At 35.6% G+C, this 22,159-nt stretch overlaps 1 protein-coding gene across 1 annotated transcript in view; it reads right to left on the bottom strand.

Moving 5' to 3' along the window:
- Positions 1-22,159, bottom strand: part of PIK3C3 (phosphatidylinositol 3-kinase catalytic subunit type 3) — a 66,438-nt gene that overhangs the window by 7,542 nt on the left and 36,737 nt on the right. The window contains exons 13-21 of the mRNA XM_036418637.2: positions 21,560-21,627; positions 18,150-18,255; positions 16,447-16,563; positions 12,998-13,129; positions 11,657-11,785; positions 10,939-11,008; positions 8,836-8,900; positions 6,707-6,791; positions 5,417-5,491 (exon numbers count right to left, since the gene is read on the bottom strand). Coding sequence (XP_036274530.1) covers positions 5,417-5,491; positions 6,707-6,791; positions 8,836-8,900; positions 10,939-11,008; positions 11,657-11,785; positions 12,998-13,129; positions 16,447-16,563; positions 18,150-18,255; positions 21,560-21,627 — 847 coding nt within the window. The remainder of the gene's footprint in view (positions 1-5,416; positions 5,492-6,706; positions 6,792-8,835; positions 8,901-10,938; positions 11,009-11,656; positions 11,786-12,997; positions 13,130-16,446; positions 16,564-18,149; positions 18,256-21,559; positions 21,628-22,159) is intronic.

Genomic DNA, 22,159 nt, shown 5'->3' with positions numbered 1-22,159 from the left:
TGATTCCAAAAAGATAAAAAACTAGTTTTAGAATAAGATTTTATAACTACAGTACTCCCTGGGAAAGCATCATCTCCTACTCTCTCTCTATTTTTATTGTTGACTCTATGACAGATGTCCCCATTCCCTACCCCCCCTTTGTTCATCTTCACCTAGCCCCACTTCTCTTCCCTCTGGCCATCACAACTCTGTAGTCTGTGTCTATGGGTTATGCATGTACATTCTTTGGCTAATCCCTTTGCCTTCTTTCATCCAGTCCCCTCCCTCCTCTCGGACAGCTGTGTCTGTTCCATGTATCCATGCCTGTTTTTATTTTGTGACAGCATGGATGGATCTGGAGATTATGATATTACATAAAATAAGCCAGTCAGAGAACGACAAATACCATATGACCTCACCTACAAATTGAACCTGAAGAACAAAATAAAAACAGAGGCATCTCCTAATCTCTTAAGATTCAAGGGACGACGCTATCTTTGAATTGTCTAGAATTTGGTGAAAAGTCCATGATCATCTTCTGTTAAGGATTTTACTACCTTCAACTAAATACAGAGTAGGGGAAAAGGTGGGTTTCTAGTCGTTCATATGGAAAATAATACAATGATTAATAAATCATAATACAATAAACTCTATTTCATACACCCACAACTGCAAACCTACTTTTGCCCCACCTACTCTGTATATAGCCTCTGTCCAATTAAGCAAACACTTCATTTTATGCTTTATTCTCATTCTGGAGTTACTATTTATTTTCTGCTTTGTTAGACAAATACCATTCTACCCTTATTCGTACAGGTATAGCTAAAATTTCCTTGGTTTATTTAATTATGTAAGTGATGCTTTGTTTTGTTATGAGTATAATTCTTAATGGTACTCAGCACTTGAGCAGATAACCTATCTGACCAGCTTTGATTCAAAACTGGCACCCTTAATGAATCACGACATCCCAGTATCAAAAGCTGTCAGCCATCATACATGGTTTATTTAATGTGCTCTCTGCTTTTAATAGGAAACCCAGTCCCACTTTTCTTCATTTCATTACAGGCATTATTGGAATTCCAATGTCAACTATGCCTGGCTGCTTTCAAATGAAGAGTGTATTTCTATTCTTCTTGCAAGAAAACTCTCAAGGAACAGGATTACTGCTTAATTATAAGGCATAAAAGATTCAGTATCTAACAATGAAACCATTATTATGCTTTGCAAGTTCACAGAGTCATGTATTTTGAAAAGAAGCTATTAATGCTTCAAGAAAATGTACCTCTTAAATAGCAAAGGGAATGAATGGCTCTTTTAAAGTTTATACCTGTAAAGAAAACTTGTAAGGATTTTAAAAATTCACTTCATAAAATTAAAAGTTTAATTAGGAAATTCAGGAAGATTACTCAAAGCTATTACCTTAAATAGTCAGGAGGTAAAGTGTACATAAAACAAACTGAATGTTGACTGTAATTATCTCCTATATACAAGGGGTAAGAAGAGTTAATTAAATTTTCCTGTTATCTGCATAAGTGACAAGAACTTATTTCTAAAAGTATAGTTCAAGACATTTGCAGATCTTGGATTAAAGAGAATGGATACTACTGAAATTAATATTTAATAGAGTTTTAAAATTTCCATTTTGTCTAATTAAAAAAACACACAGCAACCATTAATATTTTCTTTATGATAAGATTTCAGTAAACATTAGACTTCTTAAGACTAAATATTCAAGAAACACTCAAAAGATCAGATTTTAAATAGTGTCTAAAAAGAAAAATTTTCACATGAAGATAATTCTTTCTCATTTAAATAACTAAAGTAATGATCAAAGACTAAAACAGAATTTATGGCTAAAAAGTGAAGGTCTTATGGGCCTGGCTCTGTTTTGTATTGAGGAAAACCAATCTAATTAGTAGGTAATAGTATGTTCAGAGTTTACAATGAAAGTTTAGACAGGAAACAGATTTTCCTGGAAACCCTAGAAATGGATAAAAATGACATTAAAAAAACACCCACAAAACCCTAGTTCATCTATTCATTCTAAAAGCACTTACCGGGTGCTTACTAAATACATAAAAGTTTTTATAGCCCTTTCTCTTATTTCCCAGAAAATAAACAAGCACATTGAGAAAATAAGTCTGTAGTTTTAGGTTTTGCAACATACTTAATCTACCAAACCGACTAACTTAAATACAAACAGCTGAGGAGGCACCACTATTTGAATAGTAACTATGTTCTTTCCATATCAGAAGATTCTGAATATCATAAACTGAATTATGTCTTGAGGAAAAAAAACAAGACAAATGAATATAGTATATTTTTTAAATATCAAGCTTTTCCTTAAAACACAGAAAGGATAGCATTAAATCAGTGAGCAAACTGACTGTTCTCTTCTATAATTTTCTATGCTACTAAAATAAAGAGCCACTCAAAAGAGAATTTAGAAGTCGGTAACTTTAAAATGTTTGAAATTTAGAGTGGTAAAAAGGAATTTTTGAAGGAAGTTAATTATTTCCTTATCTCTAAAACTAGAGGCCTGATGCATGAAATTCGTGCAAGGGGCTTGGCCCTAGTAGGCGCAGCCGCAGCGGCTGTCCAGGATTCCTGTCCAGATGATGGTTCCACTGTTCTGCTGTTTGGCCATCCAGCTAATTAGCATATTATGCTTTTATTATTATAGATTATGATTCCAAATATCAGCTATATAAGTAAAAGAATGGAAAGCATTCTTTCCTGATGGTAAAGCAACAAAACCATAAAAGCTAGCCAACCTTAAGAATTATATGTGCTCAGTACCATGAAAAACTCTATTATGTATCTAATTCAACCCTCACAACTCTACCAGGAGAGTGTTCTATTATTTACACATTCAGAAGAAAAGTCCAATTCACAGCTATGTTAGGTAACTTCCCCATAGCCACAAAATGGTACAAAGGCAATTTAAACTCAAATAATCTGACTTTGAGCCTGACATATTAACTAATGCAATGTAAGACTAACGCTAAGAATTAAAAAACAAAATGAATCAATTTCACATAAAATTAAAGAATAATAAATAAGATCAGGATAGGAAATATGTTTTAAAAATTACAATTAGGTTGACAATAACTATTTTTCTTTACAGCTTTCTGACAGAGGCTCAAAGGGTATTCCATTGAAGTGTCAAGGCAGACAAAAAAGCCACTATTCCTCACTCTAGAAATGTGTAAATCCAGATTAGAAGGGCCACCTTTGGAACTTAACAACTAACTTCTCTGGTACTACACACTTAGCTCCTTGTTTTCATTTGTTAATGTTTTTCAGTTATTTACATATTAATTCTATAATAAAGTCTGTATACTATAAACAATGAACAGGTTTTTCAACTATAGTGGTCCTTTTTCATCCCCTCAGATTCTCACATATAAAAATAAGCTTTTCTTCAGAGTTGGAATAAATCCAAATCATGTTTCATTTGAGTCCTGTCACAAATGATTACTCTGAATAAACTTAAAGCTTCCTCAAAGGATATCAACTCAAAAAAATCCATTTGCTTTTTCCCATATCACACTTAAATTTTAACATCTGTTGTTCAAATAATGCTATATTAATGCATTAATAAAGTGAAACACAACTCACTCCCAAATTTGCTTCAATATAACAAGGTTACAATTGAGCACATGGCAAGACACTGACAAAGGAACTGACAGTGCTTTACTTTTATGGTGGATACACAGCGCCCTCTGCTGCACAAGATGAAGAAATGTCAACCAAGCTAAGTTGGTAAGTCCCAAGGTTATCTGAAACCAAATGAAAAGCATGGGGTTTCTTGGACATCAGTAACTGAGACTATATTTCACTTTTTTTTTCTTTTCAAAATTACCATTGTAAAGATTTTTAAATTCTCTATATATAGTGATGTATCTTCCTCCACACAATCCTAAACTTCTCAGGCTAACCCTTTCTGTCATCTAGATTTACAGAATAGAACAATGTATTAGGATCAAGTCTCCAAAAGACCCCAGTAAAATGACATCTGGATATCTCCTTTCTCTCTACAACTCTTACATCAGAGAACTGAATGTAGATGAATCAGTGGAACTCTGATAACAATTTCAAATCAAAGCTGACTTCCAGTGCTTAAACTTGCCCAAACTGACAAAAGAGAACAGAAGACAAAAGGTGGGTTTTTTTTAAATGGGAGAAATCTTACTTTTCTTTAAAAAATGATCCACTAACAACAAGAGACTGTACAGTTACACAAGAAAATCTAAAGCTCTTAATGGTTAATATCCTATAGTCTGTATTGAAAGTTTAATGGACCCAAATATCCAATGGAAGCTGCTTTAGGATATTCAAGGCATTTTTTTAACTACAGGCACAGAAATGTATTTCCTGCAATAAACAACATTTAAAATGCACTCTGAATAAACAATGGTTGTCTAAACTATACAAAGTCTATTTACAACATTTATGTAATTAATATAACTTGAAACTGCTTTGAAATATATGGATTGTTAGTAAAAGATAACTAACGACAAATATTTTAAAATAAATCATTATAATTTTTAAAAGTTGAAGAATGTATTATACTCCCACTTGCCTTAACAGAACTAGACTTTCCTTATATAACCTAATTTCATTCAAGTTAAAACTGAAAGTTCAAATTATCTACCCTAGCGAGGAAGATTTCTGATGCCAATTGTACGATACACATATGGATAAAATAATTATAAGGCAGTTAAGAAAAAAAAAATCACTCAATAAAAAATGCTGTTTTTAAAACAGACAATGTGCCTTCCACTTAGCACCATTTTAAGGAAAGTTTTGTATTTAAAGGCAAATTTGAAGCACCCTCTAGTGGAAAACTGGTAACAAAAAGTTCAAGCTCTGTTTCTGAAATTTGTAATTCAATTGCCATAAAACAAGTATAATAACTATAACCTGGGTCAAAAAAAGTAGATTAGGCAGACTCCTCTTTCCAAATGACTCCCACCCCCAAACAGAGCAACTCTTAAGGATTCTAAAGTGATTCCTATAAAGGATGGAGTTTCCCCTAGATGGCCTTCAAAGTTACCATAGGCAGGGGTGGGAACCTCAGCCCTCGGCCCATATACAGCCCGTGAACTCATTCGGTCTGGCCCTGCCAAGGCGTTAGGGATGAGTTAACTAAATGTTTGAACGGATATATATATATATATATTTATCAGGCTAATTTTTAAGTTGATAATTTTTTATGGCTGGTGAATAATGTTATAAATAGCCAAATGGCCCTTGGCAGAAAAAAGGTTCCCCACCCTTGATTTAAAAGAACTTTTAAGACAATGATTTACCTTCACTTATGTATATTATTTTGTTACTACTAAGGTAAAAAGATTCCAAGGTAAAAAACAAAACCAAACTCACAAAACATTGCACATAAAATGTCTATCTGCTAATAGCCATTATACGTTACCTGTTTTTGTTAGCAAAAGATTATCCAAGTGCCTGTCTCCAACTCCAAGTATATATGTAATCACACAATATCCAGCTGCAGGAACAGTTAAAAAACAAACCAACTGTGAGTAACACATGCAAACCAGGTTATATGGAGCACTGAATATAAAAGCAATGTGTGCTATAATACTTTACTTTCAAATTGCTTACTACTGTTTTTGACTTCTCACCTAAATTCTCAAATTAAATTTATAAACTTTGACTCAATGAAGTTTATTATTTGAAACTCAAAAGAAATTACTATTTGCAACAGAAAAAAAAACATTGTGTAGAATATTGTTAAATTATAAAAGACACTTGTTTCAAAAGTGAAACCAGGTTTCAGGTCTACCATTTCTCTTTTATTGGACCAGCATTAAAGATGATGGTGGAAAAAAAGTGTCTATAGAAATGCACATAATGAAGTCAATCATCCCAAATTGTGCTGTCTACAAGGTAACAAAGTAAATGCAGGGTTAAAAAACAAAAACAAAACAAACAAACAAACAAAAACACTTCGCAGAAACAATTCTGAAGTGCCAGCCAATAGAAAATAAATGAATTTATTTAAGCCCGTGGTCAGCAAACTGCGGCTCGCAAGCCACATGTGGCTCTTTGGGCCCTTAAATGTGGCTCTTCCACAAAATACCACTGCCTAGATGAGTCTATTTTGAAGAAGTGGCGTTAGAACAAGTTTAAGTTTTAAAAATTTGGCTCTCAAAAGAAATTTCACTCATACTGCTGATATTTGACTCTGTTGACTATGAGTTTGCTGACCACTGATTTAAGTAGTAAAGACATTTATGAAATTCACAATAGGATTTACTAAATACCTCATTATTACTATTAATCAAAAGCACTAATCACTTTTTATCAACGTTTTATATATTTTAGTCTTCTTATAGAGCATTTTTATGCCTTCCCCAAATCCACATGTTGGAATCATAATGCCAAAGTGGTGGTATTAGAAGGTGGGGCCTTTGGTAATGGAGGTGGAGCCCTCATGAATGGGATTAGTGCTCTTTAAAAGGGACACCACAGACTCCCTAGCCCCATCCACCACATGACACAAGAAGTCTTCAACCCAAAGAAGACCTTCAGCTGACCATGCCAGTCCCCATGCTCAGAATTCCAGCCTCCACAACTGGTTAATACTGCTATAATAGCCCAAAGGGACTGAGACACCGTAACACATTCTAAATGTGCATAAATATGGAAACCACAGAGTAGCCTACTTCCCTTCATTCTAACATATCAATGTCAAACTTACCACAGCTTTTAACATACGTGTCCATTACCTCAGCACTGATCCCATAGGGCCCATTGTCACTTGGTGCGTGTTTTCTAAAAAAGTTCTGAAAAGACAGTATTTACATGTTAACCAATTCAATATAATTCTTAAACACATTAGGCATTTCGAAACTGTAAATACAGTAGGTCCTTGGGTTACATGGGAGTTCTGTTCCTATGGTGACATAACACGATTTTCACCATAAGTCAGAACCCACCTACATAAGCACATATGTCACTCACATGGAGCACATACACAGCAGTAATGAAGTGAAACAGTAAAAAAAATTTAAAAGAAAGATGACAATTCCTGACCTTTACTTATGGTAAATAAATGATAAAAAACATAAAACACATATGTACATATGTCGAAATGACGGAACTTTTTTTTTTAATATATAAATAAATGGGAGATGGCGATGTAACCAAAAAATGACGGATGTCCAGTCCAATGTAACCCGAGGACTGCCTGTAATTACCATAGGTATCTGATCCAAAATTTAGTCTGTAATTATAAAATGTGGATTTTAGGAAGCATATTCCTCAGGAGTAAGTCTATTGCTATGCTTACAAACTGTTAAGACAAAACAAACAAAAAACACACATAAATACTTAAAGGGAAGACAATAAATTACTGCTATATCTCCATGCTTAGCATATCACTTGTTTCATCTTTCTTCTAAAAGTAAATATGAGGGCTGTGGTTTTTTATTTTATTTTAAATATCATACATTCTCCTAAAAATGAACATGAGTTGTTTTAATTACAGTAAACCCTTGGAATCCAGGGGTTCCACATCCATAGATTTAACCAGCCACGGACCAAAAATATTGGGGTGGAAAAATGTTACCCGAGGCTTGAAGGGTATGTTAGGTGGTTCCCAGACCTCTGATAGTTTGATTTGTTAGATGGAGTCACAAACTCAACACAATAGTTGAGTTGTAACACAAATAAGATTTATTATTACAGCAATAAGCACCCTCTGCCTAGCAACTATCAAAATTTTAAAAGGAAAGCAGATTGATTATTATAAATAATATTATTTATACAGCATAGGCACAGCAAACTACCCTTATCAGTTATGGAACGGAAGGAACACACTGAAAGTCAAATTTCCTGATACAAGCCAACGGCTGCCTGAGCAACCAATCAGGCCTTCTACTAGTAAAGACAGTAGCCTTGGCCTGCACAAAGGGTTAAGTAGTCACTCAGTGTTCATAGCAAAAAAGCTGCAGAGCCAAACTTTAACCCTAGGCAGTTTGATGTTCTGACCCCGAGCTTTTAGCCACTGCACATAAATGTACCCCAAACATAAGAACAGAGTAACCACTTGCTCTGCCAAGAAATGAGAGTAATGCTTCCCAGAAAATCTAAACTCCATACTGAATTAGGGACACTCTGAACTGAAAAAGACAAAAGCACATTGTAGCAAAAGAAAAAACACACTCTATCAAGCCCCCATTGTATTATCTTTCATCTCAGGGATATCCATTATTCTGTGAGAATATCATTCATTTTTCTCACATAGGGAAAAAGAAAAACGATATTTAAAAGTTAACAAAAATAAACCATTAAGATATAATAAGAACGAATCATATATTTAAAATGTAAAATATTCCCAAAGACATACATGGCTTAGTCCTAGAATCTACTTGCCTTTTCTTATACTAAAGGAGGCAGAAATGTTGAAAGAGGACAGGGGCCTGAGAAAATAATCGTGCAAAACGTACACGAGCAAGAGTATCACTAGAGCACTAACCAAAATTTTGAGATAATCAAACTGTTCATTAATGGTTAAATTACAATATTTCCACACTTTGAAATGTAGCCATAAAATTAAGGCATTTTTAATGTATTCACCAATTAATTACTGCTCTTCTATTATGTCCTAATTATATCTCATATTTGGGCACCTATACTAGTATGTCCTAATATGTAAGAATTTCCAACTGTTAGTATTGTTTACTTGTGAGGAAATGAAAAATACATGCAGGAAAAAGGGTGATAAAAGGAGACTTTCATTTTTAACTTACATACTTTTATACAGCTTGAAATTTTATAACAAGAATATATTCATGAATTCTATAAATCTTTAAATAAGCACCATACCTGAATGCTTCCTTCTGTATCAAGAACTTCAGCAACAGGAACTGATTGGATAAACTGCATGAAGCCTACACAAAAATAAATGCATAGCTCTGAGCTAAGTTATTGATTAAGCAATAAAAACAAAGATTCTGCTAAAAATAACCTTCATTTGCAAATGTATACACTACATATCTGAATAACTCTAAAAGGCCTGCAAAAACTATTTAGATTCATTCTGGCGGTTATCTCAAAGGATAAGGTAACTTTTAAAAAATTAAGCTAATTTAATCTGCATGTTTCTCTAGGCCAATTTCTATAATTGTACATAAGGAACATAAAAATATAAGAGACCAAACTTCTTAAGTCTGGCATAAAAATTTCTTCTTCCTGTATTCTATATTTTTTTAAATATATCGACTAAAAACTTTCCATTCCACATTTAAATCACTTTAAGAATCTGAAATTGTGTAATATCATTCACCTCACCTTAAAACTATATTATGGTCATTAACTTTTTTATTTAATACTCCATTTTCTGCCTTTTAATGGAAATGATAGAAGAAATGTAAAAATCTTTTAAACTACCAAAAAGAAGAGGGAAGAGATAATATACAGGAGAACAGGGAGAAAAATCTGGGAACAGCAGGAATATAAACAACAAATATATTAAAAAAATCAAAGTTGAATTGAAGGAAAGAATTGCAGGATCATAAACAATCATGATATGGTTTTGGTAAGCCTCATATCAGCTATTTGCATGCAAATTAAGAGATTGGATACTATTTTAGAATATGAAATGTCTCATTACTATATCATAAGCACAAAATGGTTTTCATTGATTCACTTAAGATTTTTTATTGTTTCTTTACTATGTAGCAAGAACTTTGCCAGGTAAAACATAGAGCCTTGACCATGCCTTCATAGACAAACTTACAAGTTTGTAAGTTTTGTTGGGATAAATACTACAGATGAAAGAATACTATGAGAGAATAGTACAAGCATGTCAAACTCACATCCACTGGGCCGTATGCCTCTTTTAAATAACATGAGTTTGACATTCTTGGGTTAGGAGACCTAAATTACAATAGAGAACAGAAGGCATCTGACAATTTGAGCCACGTCTTGAAGGATAACGAGTTAACAGGTAAAGCTGTGGAGGAAGGAATGTTAAAAATAATGAACACAGCCTATGTGAAAGCCTGAAGGCTGACAGACAGACCACAGTGTGTGGAGAAAACGGAAGGTGGCCACTGTGGCGAGAACCCCAGAAGTAGGGCTGGGTGACGGAGGACAGGGTTCCGGAGCGGGTGCAGGGGGAATGTCGCTCTGCAGAACGAAGCTGCGGCTTTTTGTCTTCATCCCAAGAGCAAATGAAAGCTAATAAATCAATGTAAGCAAGATAGTCAAAGACCATATCTGCATTTTTAATAAGACCATTCTGAGAGGAAAATAAGAAGAATTATCAAAAAGATTTGGAAGTGGCTTGGGAAGGGCAGGAAACCGGAGAGAGAACTTGTTTATCTAGGTACCTAAAGGTGTGCAACCCGAAGAGTAACAAGACTATGGAATTCACAACAGGCATTCCTAGGGAATCTCACTCCAGCTTCCAGAGGATATTCAATGTCAAGAAGCTATGGATGCTATCAATCTATATAGAAAAATTAGGTAATCAGTGGCACAGTACAAAGCACCCTGGTCGTAGTAACTATGAAATGATGATTCAGGACACAGATTGCCATGTAATGCAATTGAATGCAAAGAAATACACTATAAAGGTTTTAATTTTTCTTCCAAATATGATGTTTAATGATTGGAAAGGAAGAAGGGCAAGGAGAGAGGGAGGCAGGCCATATGGGCAGAGCCTGGATCCATGACCATATTATTACGAAGCCCAGCAGATAATGATGCTGCACAGGCCATGATGGGTCCCGTGGCACAACAGGAGAAGATAGATACCAGCAGCTGGCTGTTTTTAATATCCAAGTGGTGGCTGGCCAAAAGGAAACTGGTCTTCAGTGCTGCAAATGAGCTCCAGTTCTAGCATTTTTAATACCTTTCAGTTAAAAAAGGAAAAGTATACTCATTGGCATTGAAATGGACAATCACAGTGTAAACTAAACTTACCATGTTTCGTACTGGTGGCTAATACTTTATAGGGTGTTAACTTCAAATCAAGATTTTCTTTCCGCAGCAACTGTTGGTCAAAAGGTAAAATACATGAACTAAATGTAAAGATTGTTATGAAACAGTTTAACAGGTAAGTATTATAGCAGTTTAATAAATAAGAGTCAGGAAGTGAACCTAAACTAAGGTTTAACTAAATTCATTAGTTAATTTAACTTTAATCATTAAAATAAATTTATTAAGCACTTACTGGTGTGCCAAATTTTTATCTTAATCTAAATCACTTTCAGTTTTCAATGAACAGTAGACTTCCTCCTACTAATTTATGCAGGTTCTTTTTCTGCTCATAAAATATTTTAGACTCAGAAAAAAAGAAATAAAAGCAAATATGTTTCTTTAAAATTCTGGGATAGGGATGGGATTTGAAAGTGATCTAGTTGACTAAGAGAAAGAAAATTACTAAATCTAACATTGAACCAATTTAGTTGGGAAAAACTTTTTTATAGAAACACATACAGTTTCATTTTATCCCCATCACAAGAGCTATTCTGTAGTGCACAAAACAGCTGAATTTGTTCAAGGTCAAGTGGAGGCTGCTGAGCTTTCTGTGTTGTACTTGAAACGTTACAAATATGTGTTGTGTCCATATACTAAATATGTACCTAAACGGTTTTCTGAAATGAAATAATGTTCCCCACCAGCATAAGGCTCTGTTCACCTTGTCCATGAGTGAAATGATTTGAAGAATAAGTTGATCTTGGCGTAAGTCATCCCCATGCTTGAATATAACTGGGTATTTGCCTCCATCTTCTGTCTTAAAGAACAACTGTGCAGGCATAAGGGCACTCTGGAAATAAAAACATTGCTTTCAAATTTGGATATAAGTTAATGTATGAAAATTGACTACACAAAGAAGAAAATGCTGACATGTAAGTTGCCAAGAGATAAGCAGGACCTGAGAAACAAGATGGTTGGCAGCAAGAGGCATTAGGGAATGCTGGAGAAAACAGTGAGTAGCTAACTAACAGCTAGGTCTATAGGGCATAAGGAGCCCAAGCTCTGGACTCGGTCATTAGATTTCATATAATTAAGTGAAAGATTCTGGAGAAAACATATAGTAAGTTATTCTATAATAAAAGATAAAAGTATTTGATATCTCCCTTCAGTTCATAAAAAAGTAATTTAAGTCTCAAAGCTGCAAAGCCAGTCATAGACCTGCCATTAGAAGCAAGGGATCCTGACTATATCTGATGCATTTTAATGCTGTACTGTTTTACCTCACTTACTCCAGTATGTCTCTAACACTACAAGTTATCATGATGAGCACATCTCCCCTTTATCATGCATGGTGCCAGACTCCTGACCCTCTCCAGTTTCAGAATGCCTTAGCAGCTATGCAGAGGAGGTGTTAGCTCTCACAGTGAGGAGACAGAGGAGAAAAAAATGTGTTCAAGGTCATGCAGCTCATATGGATATGAGCAGAGCCTGGATCCATGACCATGTCATTACGAAGCCCAGCAGATAATGATGCTACACAGGCCATGATGGGTTTTGTGGCACTACTGGAGAAGACAGCTACAGCAGCTGGCTGTTTTTAACTATCCAAGTGGTGGTGGCCAAAAGGAAGCCTAGGACTAAAGAGAATTACCGTACTACATAAAAACGTGAAGAAAAAAGTTAAGCCATAGGAACAGGTTGAGCAATGTTAAGAAGGTTAACTGGGACTCATATCTTACCATGTGAACCTATGAACTGAATGTATAATTTAAGTTTTTCAAATTTATTTTTAAATAAAAGCTCAAATGGAAAAAGTAGATGTAGCTTAAAAAAGTAGTTCAAAAAATTAAAGATTAAAAAACAACCCATTTATATAAAAAAAACTTTACACATTTCATACTTAAATGACTATTGGTAATACAAGATCTGAAGTCAAAACACTGTTAAATAAAAGTTACCTTTCCCCCTAGCATTACTAAGTCAAATACAGATATTACCTGTAGTGTTCTAGTTTTAAAGAACTAGGTTCCAATCACAGACGTTAAAGATCCATCACGATTACCTTGAATAGTGTAGCCGTTTCTGGGATTATTCCTCTGATTTTCACCTGGGGTTCTAAAGGCAATGGGATAGGTTCCACATCTGACAAGTTCATCTTTTCATTATCTCCAAGCAATGCCTGTAGTCTCTCATTCTAGAAGAAGGCACGAAGGATTAATTAGGTTAAACTTTTTTTAAAAAGTAGCTTACAAAACATGGTAAAGACATAAAGACGGATTCCGTTAACTTTAAAATATCTGCAAAACACCACAAAAAATATGTGTCAAGCCTTAACTGGTTTGGTTCAGTGGATAGAGCATCAGCCTGCGGACTGAAGGATCCCAGGTTCGATTCCAGTCAAGGGCATGTACCTTGGTTGCAGGCACATCCCCAGTAGTGGGTGTGCAGGAGGCAGCTGATTAATATTTCTCTCTCATAGATATTTCCAATTCTCTATCTCTCTCCCTTCCTCTGAAAAAATCAATCAAATTTATTTTTTAAAAATATGTGTCAAGTGAGAGCTGCCAGGGGCAGTATGGTCTAACATGAGCACTCCTTGGAGTACGAAGAGCCAGACTTGCACACGGTCAGGGAACACACTTCTCTTGCTCATCTGAGTATCAGGAATATACTCAAGCTAGACTTAAAGATTCCAATTTTGTTTTCAAATGATATTGAAGCCACAAAGAGAAACTAATTTTATTTGAAGCTTAACTTTTGGATGACCAATTATCAAGCAAGAATTCCATAATGCTGCTCCTGTGCAGGTTTGGGGTTTAAAAAGTAAACTCAATCCACACAGAGGAACTTGAACCCTACCATTGACTCTGACTGATCCAACTTCTCCTAAGAAATCATCATTTATTTTCTTCAGCTACATCCACACTGCATTGAACATTTCAAGTCACAGTGAAATAGCTTCGTCACTGAGCAACACCTGTCCTATTTAGAACAAGCCCTTCTATTTCATTTCAAAATAACATCCATTTCCTTTGAATGCTGTGAGAGTCACGCACTCTTTGAACAGGCAAGCTTGTTAAGGGGGAACTTGACTTGTCATTCCCCACAGCATAAGCACTTGAACTGTGATGCTACTGAAAGGAGTGTGCCTCAAAGGGAGAGCTCTGAATCAATAAGACAGAAGTTCAGAAAAATGTTTCAAGGACCACCAAAACATAAAATTAAATTCTTTCCCTTTAGTAATATTTCAATTCTCCTTCTGAATCAGCAAGTTCAAGTTAAAAAATCAACTGAAAACTGGTATGAATTTCCACATATCCCCTACAAAAATCAGTAAGTCTACTGAACTAATGTGCCATCAGACATATATATCTAGATACAGATATAGTTATAGATATATAAAAGCCCAGCGACTGAATGGCAGAACCACCAGAACAGTTGACCAGTCACTATGATGTGCACTGATCATCAGGGGGCAGATACTCAATGCAGGAGCTGCCCTTGGTGGTCAGTGTGCTCTTACAGTGGGAGAGCTGCTCAGCTGACCTGGATGAAACCAAGTCTCTGCACCTACCAAAATACCTGAGAGAATCCAGACTCTGGCCTGAACCCATCACCAGCTGATGCAGATCCTCTAAGGTGTGTTCTAGAAAGAGGATAGGGAGCTGGCATAGGTGGATGGTAAGAGGGGACATGACTGTGGACTCCCCAGGGAGGCTGTCCTGATAGCTGAGGATCCTGGAGCATGGCTCCCCTGAACATCTCCCATGGTGTCACTGACCTGGCATCACACATCAAGGACATTGACCTGCCTACTTTGGGGTGCAAAGCTCTCTGCCAGGTTCCTCCAGGACACAGAAAACGCTTTTACCCAATACATTACCCTGAAATATCAGCTCAGACTAATTTCCTCATTCAGCAGCCACTCAGAGGGCAGGTCCACAGCCACTCAGCTGACCAGGATGAGCTGTGCTCCCACAGCAGGATGATCCCCACAGGCCACGCCCCACCAGTGCAAGAATCCATGCACTGGGCTTCTAGTGCTAATATAAAGTTATGTTAACTAATCCAAATATCCAGTTATCCCATCATAACCGATTTCTAGTTGATTGATGTGTTCGTAAACAGTAAAATAACCAGAAGCAGCTAATAAGAGAAGGGCCAGAAAATCCAGCTACTTCTTCCTATTTCCATTGCTCTAAGCTCTGGGGTCCAAGCCACCATCATTTCTCACTTTGATTCCTGCAGCAGCCTCCTGACTGCGCCTCTTCTTCAACCTCTGCCTTTTACAGTCCCTTATCAAAAACAACTAGAGTGCTGCTGCTAACAAGAAAGTCAGCTCATGTCACTCTCCTATTCAAACCTCCAATAGCTTCTACTTTCACTTAATGTTTAAGCTAAAGTCCTTAAAAATGGTGTATATAATGTGTTTCCTCTTTATCCTATTTTCTCTTTCTTAACCTTGTGGACATTATTCTATGCACATATCTCTGCTAGCAATTTTCTCCAGACGTGATCTCCTGTCTCTGAACTCCTGACTCAATTTTTCCTTTCTCTCTCTCCATGTGCATCTCCAAGCCAGGAGAACAATAGGAACATGGATTGTGTTGTTAATGAAGCTCACTGAGAAAGTTTGCCTATTATGGGATTAGGTAAAGCAGGGGTGGGGAATGCCCAGCCTGCAGGCTGTATAAAGCCATAAAAATCATTTGGTCTGGCTCTGCCGAGGCATTAGGAGTCAGTTAATTAAATGTATGACCAAACATAGCAGGCTAATTTTTAAGTAGATGATTTTATATGACCCACAAAAGATGTTCTAAATATCGAAATGGCCCTTGGCAGTAAGAAGGTTCCCCACCCCTGAGGTAAAGAGAAGATATCAACTGAGTCCTGTATATTATATAGGCTATTGATTAGAAAAAAGTGATGCACGAAGAACAGATGCTCAGCTGTCCTCACCAAGCAGAAGTCTGGCTGTTGAGAGAAAGATCAATGCACAGGCCATGCATCAGAGTCAAAGCCAGTGCTGTCCCGAACAACTATTCTGCAATTCTGGCTAAGCCACTCTGGACCTTCATGTTCACAGACGGATTCTAATCTACATTATCTCTAGAGGCCCTTTCCATGTCAAATGCGTTATATTCTAGGATGCTAAGATTCTAAAATAAGAGGCAATAAAACACAATAGGTAAAATATGGACTCAGAAAGTCTGGGTACAAATCCCAATGCTAATCCTTGCTGAGGACATTGGACAAATTAACTTAACCTCTCTATTCCTACTTTTCCTTACAATTGGGAAAATAATAACAGTACCTAACTTATAGGGCTAGGTATATATATGGAACTCACAAAATAGAATCCCATATATAATCAGTATGCTTAAGTGTTTCTATTACTAAAATTAAGTTTTTCGTAAAATATATCAACTCAAAAGAAAGTACCAAAACTCAGAATTTTATGATATCAAGACATTATTAGTCATAAATAAAAAGCAAATCCCACAGGTTTACCTTTTTCTTACGATTTCCACTTTCACGCTGCACTGCCTTCATTAGATGCACCAGCCGATCTACAAACGTCTGCTGTGCAGCCAGCAAGGAGCGCATAACTCTGACAGACTTGTCACCCTGAAGGTATTCAACGGGTAGGAAAATTAGTTCTATGCAGCATAATGATCAGGGTTTCTTTAATAGCATGGGTGATCTTTATTTATTCTTTTAATAGCTGCAAACTTCAATGCACAGTGTAATTGAAAAAGATTAATTATCTTGATACAGAGATGAGCAACCTGCTATCTTAAACAACACCAGTTTTTCCATAGTTGAAATATTAAGTGAGTCTTCAGCAAATACTAGTCTTTCAAAAATAGCACTTTTTTATTTTTCACATACAGCCATGTAACAAAATAGAATTCATTCACATAAAATGATTTCACTCATTGATTCAATAAATTTCTGGATGCCTACGATATCTTTAGCAATGTGCTGGGGATATGGTAAGCAATAACATTGGTAGAACTAAAAATCTATCAAATAAAAGGGTAAAGTTCTCAAATAGCAACATTTTATATGGCTTAGTAAAATAAAAGTAATAATAACTAAATGCTGTAAAGTCTTAGTGATTCCCAGTTCATAAAATATTATAAAATACAGTGAATTTTCCAATTGCACTGGTAAGGGAAACTGGGAAAATATTATCACCCTCATTTTGAAGATGAGAAGATGTAAGCTCAGAGAAATTGAGATTTCTTCAGAGTGACAAATGCCATAAGTGATAGAATTGAGATTAGAAAAGAGCACTGATTTGCTAATTATGTGCTATTTGCTAATCAGTTTGATGTAGAGACATTCTGAGCTCTAAGAACAATATAAAAGTTTAATCTCAAATAGTTAAATAAGAAGTGATTTAAATATTTAATAAGATGAAAAAAGATAAAGGAGTATTTCTGAAAATCACAGATTGATGTGCTTTCTATTCATTGCTGTGCACCATATTCTTTCTTTAAATTACAAATGCTAGTCTGTGAGCTTTTAAATTTATTTCAATGGATTATATATGATGTACAGTATGAAAGTCATGCATCTATACCAACTTGCTTGTTTCATCAATAGCAAAATTTAGAAGGGTTGACTGCCCCACCTTGGTATAGTAACAGGCTGAACTGTGACATTGCTGTAAGAGTCACAAACACCAAGGGAAAATGGATTTACATACCATCTCTAAAAAATGTTTAAGAAGGAAAATATATGTTATGTTATATAGAAAGTTTCTGCAGTATGACCATTGCCAAACTTTTTTGGAACATACCTAGTTTTGAAAATAAAAAAGGTAAACAGAGGTAGAAATGGAAAAGCAAAGTGTTGGGATTTTGGGTTCCATGTATAGGTTGATTCATTGAATCAGGGATCAACAAAATTTTTGTAAAGGAATAAATTCTTTAGGCCCACTGGGCATACACTTTCCATTCCAACTATTCAACTGCTATGGTAGTGCAAAACTGGCCATAAACAATATGAAAACAAAAAGCATGACTAGATTCCAATAACATTTCACTTAAGAACACTGAATTTGAATTTCACAACAAATAATATTCTTCTTTTGACTCTTTTGAACCATTTGAAAATATAAAAACCATTCCCAGCTCAAGGGACATATCAAAAGAGGCAACAGGCCAGATCTGGTCCAGGTTTGTCCCCCGATGTTAAATGGTTACCTTCAACAATGCTTGGCTGAATCGTCTCATCACATTCAAGTACATCTCATGGGTCTTTGGGTCTCTCTGCTGAGTATCTTGATCTTCACATTCCACTATCACATACCTTAAAAATATGTTGTCATTTAGATGATGTGAAATGAATCTCAGGTTCATTTTGTAAATATTTATGCCTTTCCATTAAAAGATTAATTCATATTTGCAAAAATAATAAAATGGGAGTAATGAGGTACTTTATCATCACTCTTTTAAAAGTGGAAATACAAGGGCCAACATATACAACCATCTAAAAAAGGTAAATTAATAACAGTAACTAATTTGCACAATATACTAGATTTTCTAAAAATTTTGGCATAAAAAAATAAAAACAAGCATTTTTTTCCTAATACTTTCTGAGGTATAGAATTGCTGGGTCATATGAGAGTTCTAGTTTTAATTTCTATGAAACCTCCACACTTTTTTCTGAAGTCACTGCAGCAATTTACAGTGGTTCCCACCACAACTTTGTAAACACATTGATGCACACAGATGCATACATCAAAAAAGTTTCAATGGATTATAAAAGATGTACAGTATGAAAATCATGCATCTATACTAACTTGCTTTAAGTTTCATCAATGGCGAAATTTAGAGGGGTTGTCTGCCCTAATATGGTACAATTAACTGACAGTAGAGCTAAAATCAGGACATTGGGCTCCTCAGTCAGAATTCTTCCTGCTCTACTCAGCTTATTCCCACATTGTTTTATCTTGAGAAGCCACAAGAAACTTCTCAACCTTGTTAACTAATAGTGTTTTACAAATCTCAAGTTACAGCCACCATATTTCCTTGTATTATTTCTGGGAAAGAGTATATTCAGCCATGTAGGAGGTAAATTTCATGAAAGCTGAGAGCTTAACCTTGGCACTTCCACGCCTGGCACATAATATTCAATATATTATTGTTGAATGAATAAAATTACTTATCTCATGGACTTAACCATTATTTCTAAGTTGATAGTTCTCAAATAAGTAAATACAATCCTTTTAACACACCTATGGATTAATTTTGATATCATTATGTGGTCTGCTTTTACTTGCAAACTTGCAACTATACCCATTTTATGTATTCACACTCCAATCAGGTCAATCCCCTGACCACCCTGTTGTGCTTCTGATCACGTTGCAGTACTGTCCACAAACATCTTCCCATCCCCACCTTCCCGTAGACTACCCATCCTTCTAACAGAGGGCAACACCCTATCTCTTTCAGGAAGTCTTTGCAAGTCCTAATAACTTCTTCCCTTTCTTCCTGTGTGTTTACGTGGCAAACTCACAAATGAGCAATACAGATGACCGCCTTGTGCAGGCTCCTTGCTCTCCTGGGCCACCAAGTAAACACGATGGCCACAGAAATTTCATGTGACTGAGGGTATAGACTGGTGCTCAATATAAACATCAAGTATCAAACACATCTCAAAATCATCTAAGCCAAAGTTCGGCTGCACAGAACAGGCCATATAAAATAAAAATAACAGTAGCATTTCCAAATATGAAGGGTAAATTTAGATCATGACTAGAAAATGTAGATTTGAATAATTTCTGAACCCTCTGTCCAGAGCAGTAAGATAGATTTTACAAAGCACTCTAAGGTATTCCCTTGAAATTTGTCATCTTCAAGTAGAAAGGCAGACAAAACTGTCCCGTTTCCCATTGTAAGGTGACATCAGTGGACTGCCTGTTTCCTGGCGATTTTGCTTTGTGGGGTAAATAACCTTTATTACCTTGAAAAGTCTTAAAAGTTATAGAAAAACATGTCAAAGCACCCAAAGTTTACTTTCAATTCCATCATACCGGAATAGCTATAAAAATAAAACTCCAGAACGATTTATAGATCCTGATGCCCAACATTTCACAGATCAGGGACTATAACTTCTCTCTGTGGCTTAAAAGGTTGACACTATTCATTTTAAAAGGATTGTCTGCACAACAATAGCCCCCTAAGGGTTCAGCTAGAGCAGAAATCCCATTTAAATCACTAGAAAGGGAACAAATGAAAAAAGAAATTCAAAATGTTCAAATGGAAATAGAACAATTAAAATGTATATGTCTGACCTACTGGACAGTTTTTCTAAACTCAGTCAAAAACAAGACAGTATTTTGTTTAATTCTGTCATGGTACAGAAATGTCTCATTAGTTTTTGTGTTGTTTTTTTTTTGTGTGTGTGTGTGTCTGTGTTTTTAAAATATATTTTTATTGATTTCAGAGAGGAAGGAAGAGGGAGAGAGAGAAAGAAATATCAATGATGACAAAGAGTCATTGATTGGCTGCCTCCTGCAGGACCCCACTGGGGATCAAGCCCACAACCCAGGCATGTGCCCTTGACTGGAAATGAGCCTGGGACCCTTCAGTCCGCAGGCCGATGCTCTATCCACTGAGCCAAACCGGGTAGGGCTGCCTCATTATTCTTAAAAAATGAGCTTTCAGAATGGAGATCTGTTAATTCACACTATTTAAGCAAGCATAGTAAATGAGCAGTAGAACTTAGAGATTATTTCTATAGTTAAAATATATCAAGTGGAGAAGTTTTAAATGTTCTCTTAGTATCCAGAGGCTCCAGGCAGGGCTTACCCAGCTGGCTCTTGCCTTTGTTTGCTCTGCAAAACGATAAGGTTCCCTTGCCTAGTGTTTAATCCTAGTGCTATTTTTTATTGAACCAAAATATTACTCCTTGTGGCTTAAGCTTCTTGTCCTTTACACTGCAGGATTCTGTGACAAATAAAGGGAACCATGCTTCATAGTAATTATATCTCAAAAAGTGAGTTAGTTTTCTTCCTGTGCCTTAGTTTCTTCCTTTCCTTCAACTCAAGAGACCATAAAATAGAGGTATTTATACTTGCCCTATTTAACTTCACAAGATCAAATGAGAAAAGGTCACTGAAAATACTCAGTAAATGGCAAAGCGCTAGGTAAATGATCTAATCACCAGGTTCTATCAAGTTCAATTATATGATGACTTTGCCTCAATTTCTTCACCCATAAAATAATTAACCTCACATTTCCATTTTCCATTTTCCATTTTTGTATACTTCCGATGCGTTGGTAAATATTGTGAAAATACACACTCCCAAGGGACTATAAACCATCATACTTAAACTTAGATACCATAAAGCAGACATCAAACTGACAAAAACAAACACCCATTACCTTACCCAACCTGATCTTAGATACTGGAAAGTTACTGAAAGGAAGAGAAATGGTGGTGCTAAGGAGCATTCCCGAGCACAGCTGTAAAGGAATACAGCTAGATTTAAGTACCGCACTTAGGCTTTTGATGGCTGCTCACACGTTATTTTAAACTGACTTAATGTTTATGATAACGGGGTAGGGTGGGTCCTACAGAAAGTAAACAGAAAATTATTTTCACATACCAGTATAAATAATTAGCCAGTGTTGAGTTTTTACAGGCTCTTGATATCAAGAAGGTGCAGAGATCTTGCTGAAACAATTAAAAGAAATGTATTTATATATATATTATATTATGCATCTGCTATTAACTTTCTAATATCTAAACAAATCAGGGGTGTCAAAGATTCTCAAATTAGAAGTCTTAGAGAGAAATTTAACAATATATACTAGTGCTTCTGCAAATGCACTTTTCAGAGCAGCACCAGCCAAATAGGCCTGTTTTACCTCAAAAGTCAGTCTACTAATCTAAGAAGATTTAATTTTTCTATGAGTTAAAAAACAGCTTTGTAGTGTATCAGCCTTAGTATCAAAGCCACACATTTCTGCAGGGTAATCACAAACACCAAAAATTACAGTAATGTTCATAAATATGTTAGCAATAAATATTAAGTTTCTTTAATAAAATACTGAAGCCAGTTTATTTTTACATTGCATATGAATCCATTCATATGCCCAAAGCACCAATAAAAAGCCTCGAATTGAAGATTATATGGTGCTTTTTGCTGAGAGGAAAAGCCATAAACATGCATCATAAAACAGGTTATTTAATAAAGTTGTAATAA

This window comes from Pipistrellus kuhlii, unplaced genomic scaffold, assembly GCF_014108245.1.
Source record: "Pipistrellus kuhlii isolate mPipKuh1 unplaced genomic scaffold, mPipKuh1.p scaffold_m20_p_6, whole genome shotgun sequence".
Taxonomy (NCBI): domain Eukaryota; kingdom Metazoa; phylum Chordata; class Mammalia; order Chiroptera; family Vespertilionidae; genus Pipistrellus; species Pipistrellus kuhlii.
This window is presented reverse-complemented; position numbering and strand designations above follow the sequence as displayed.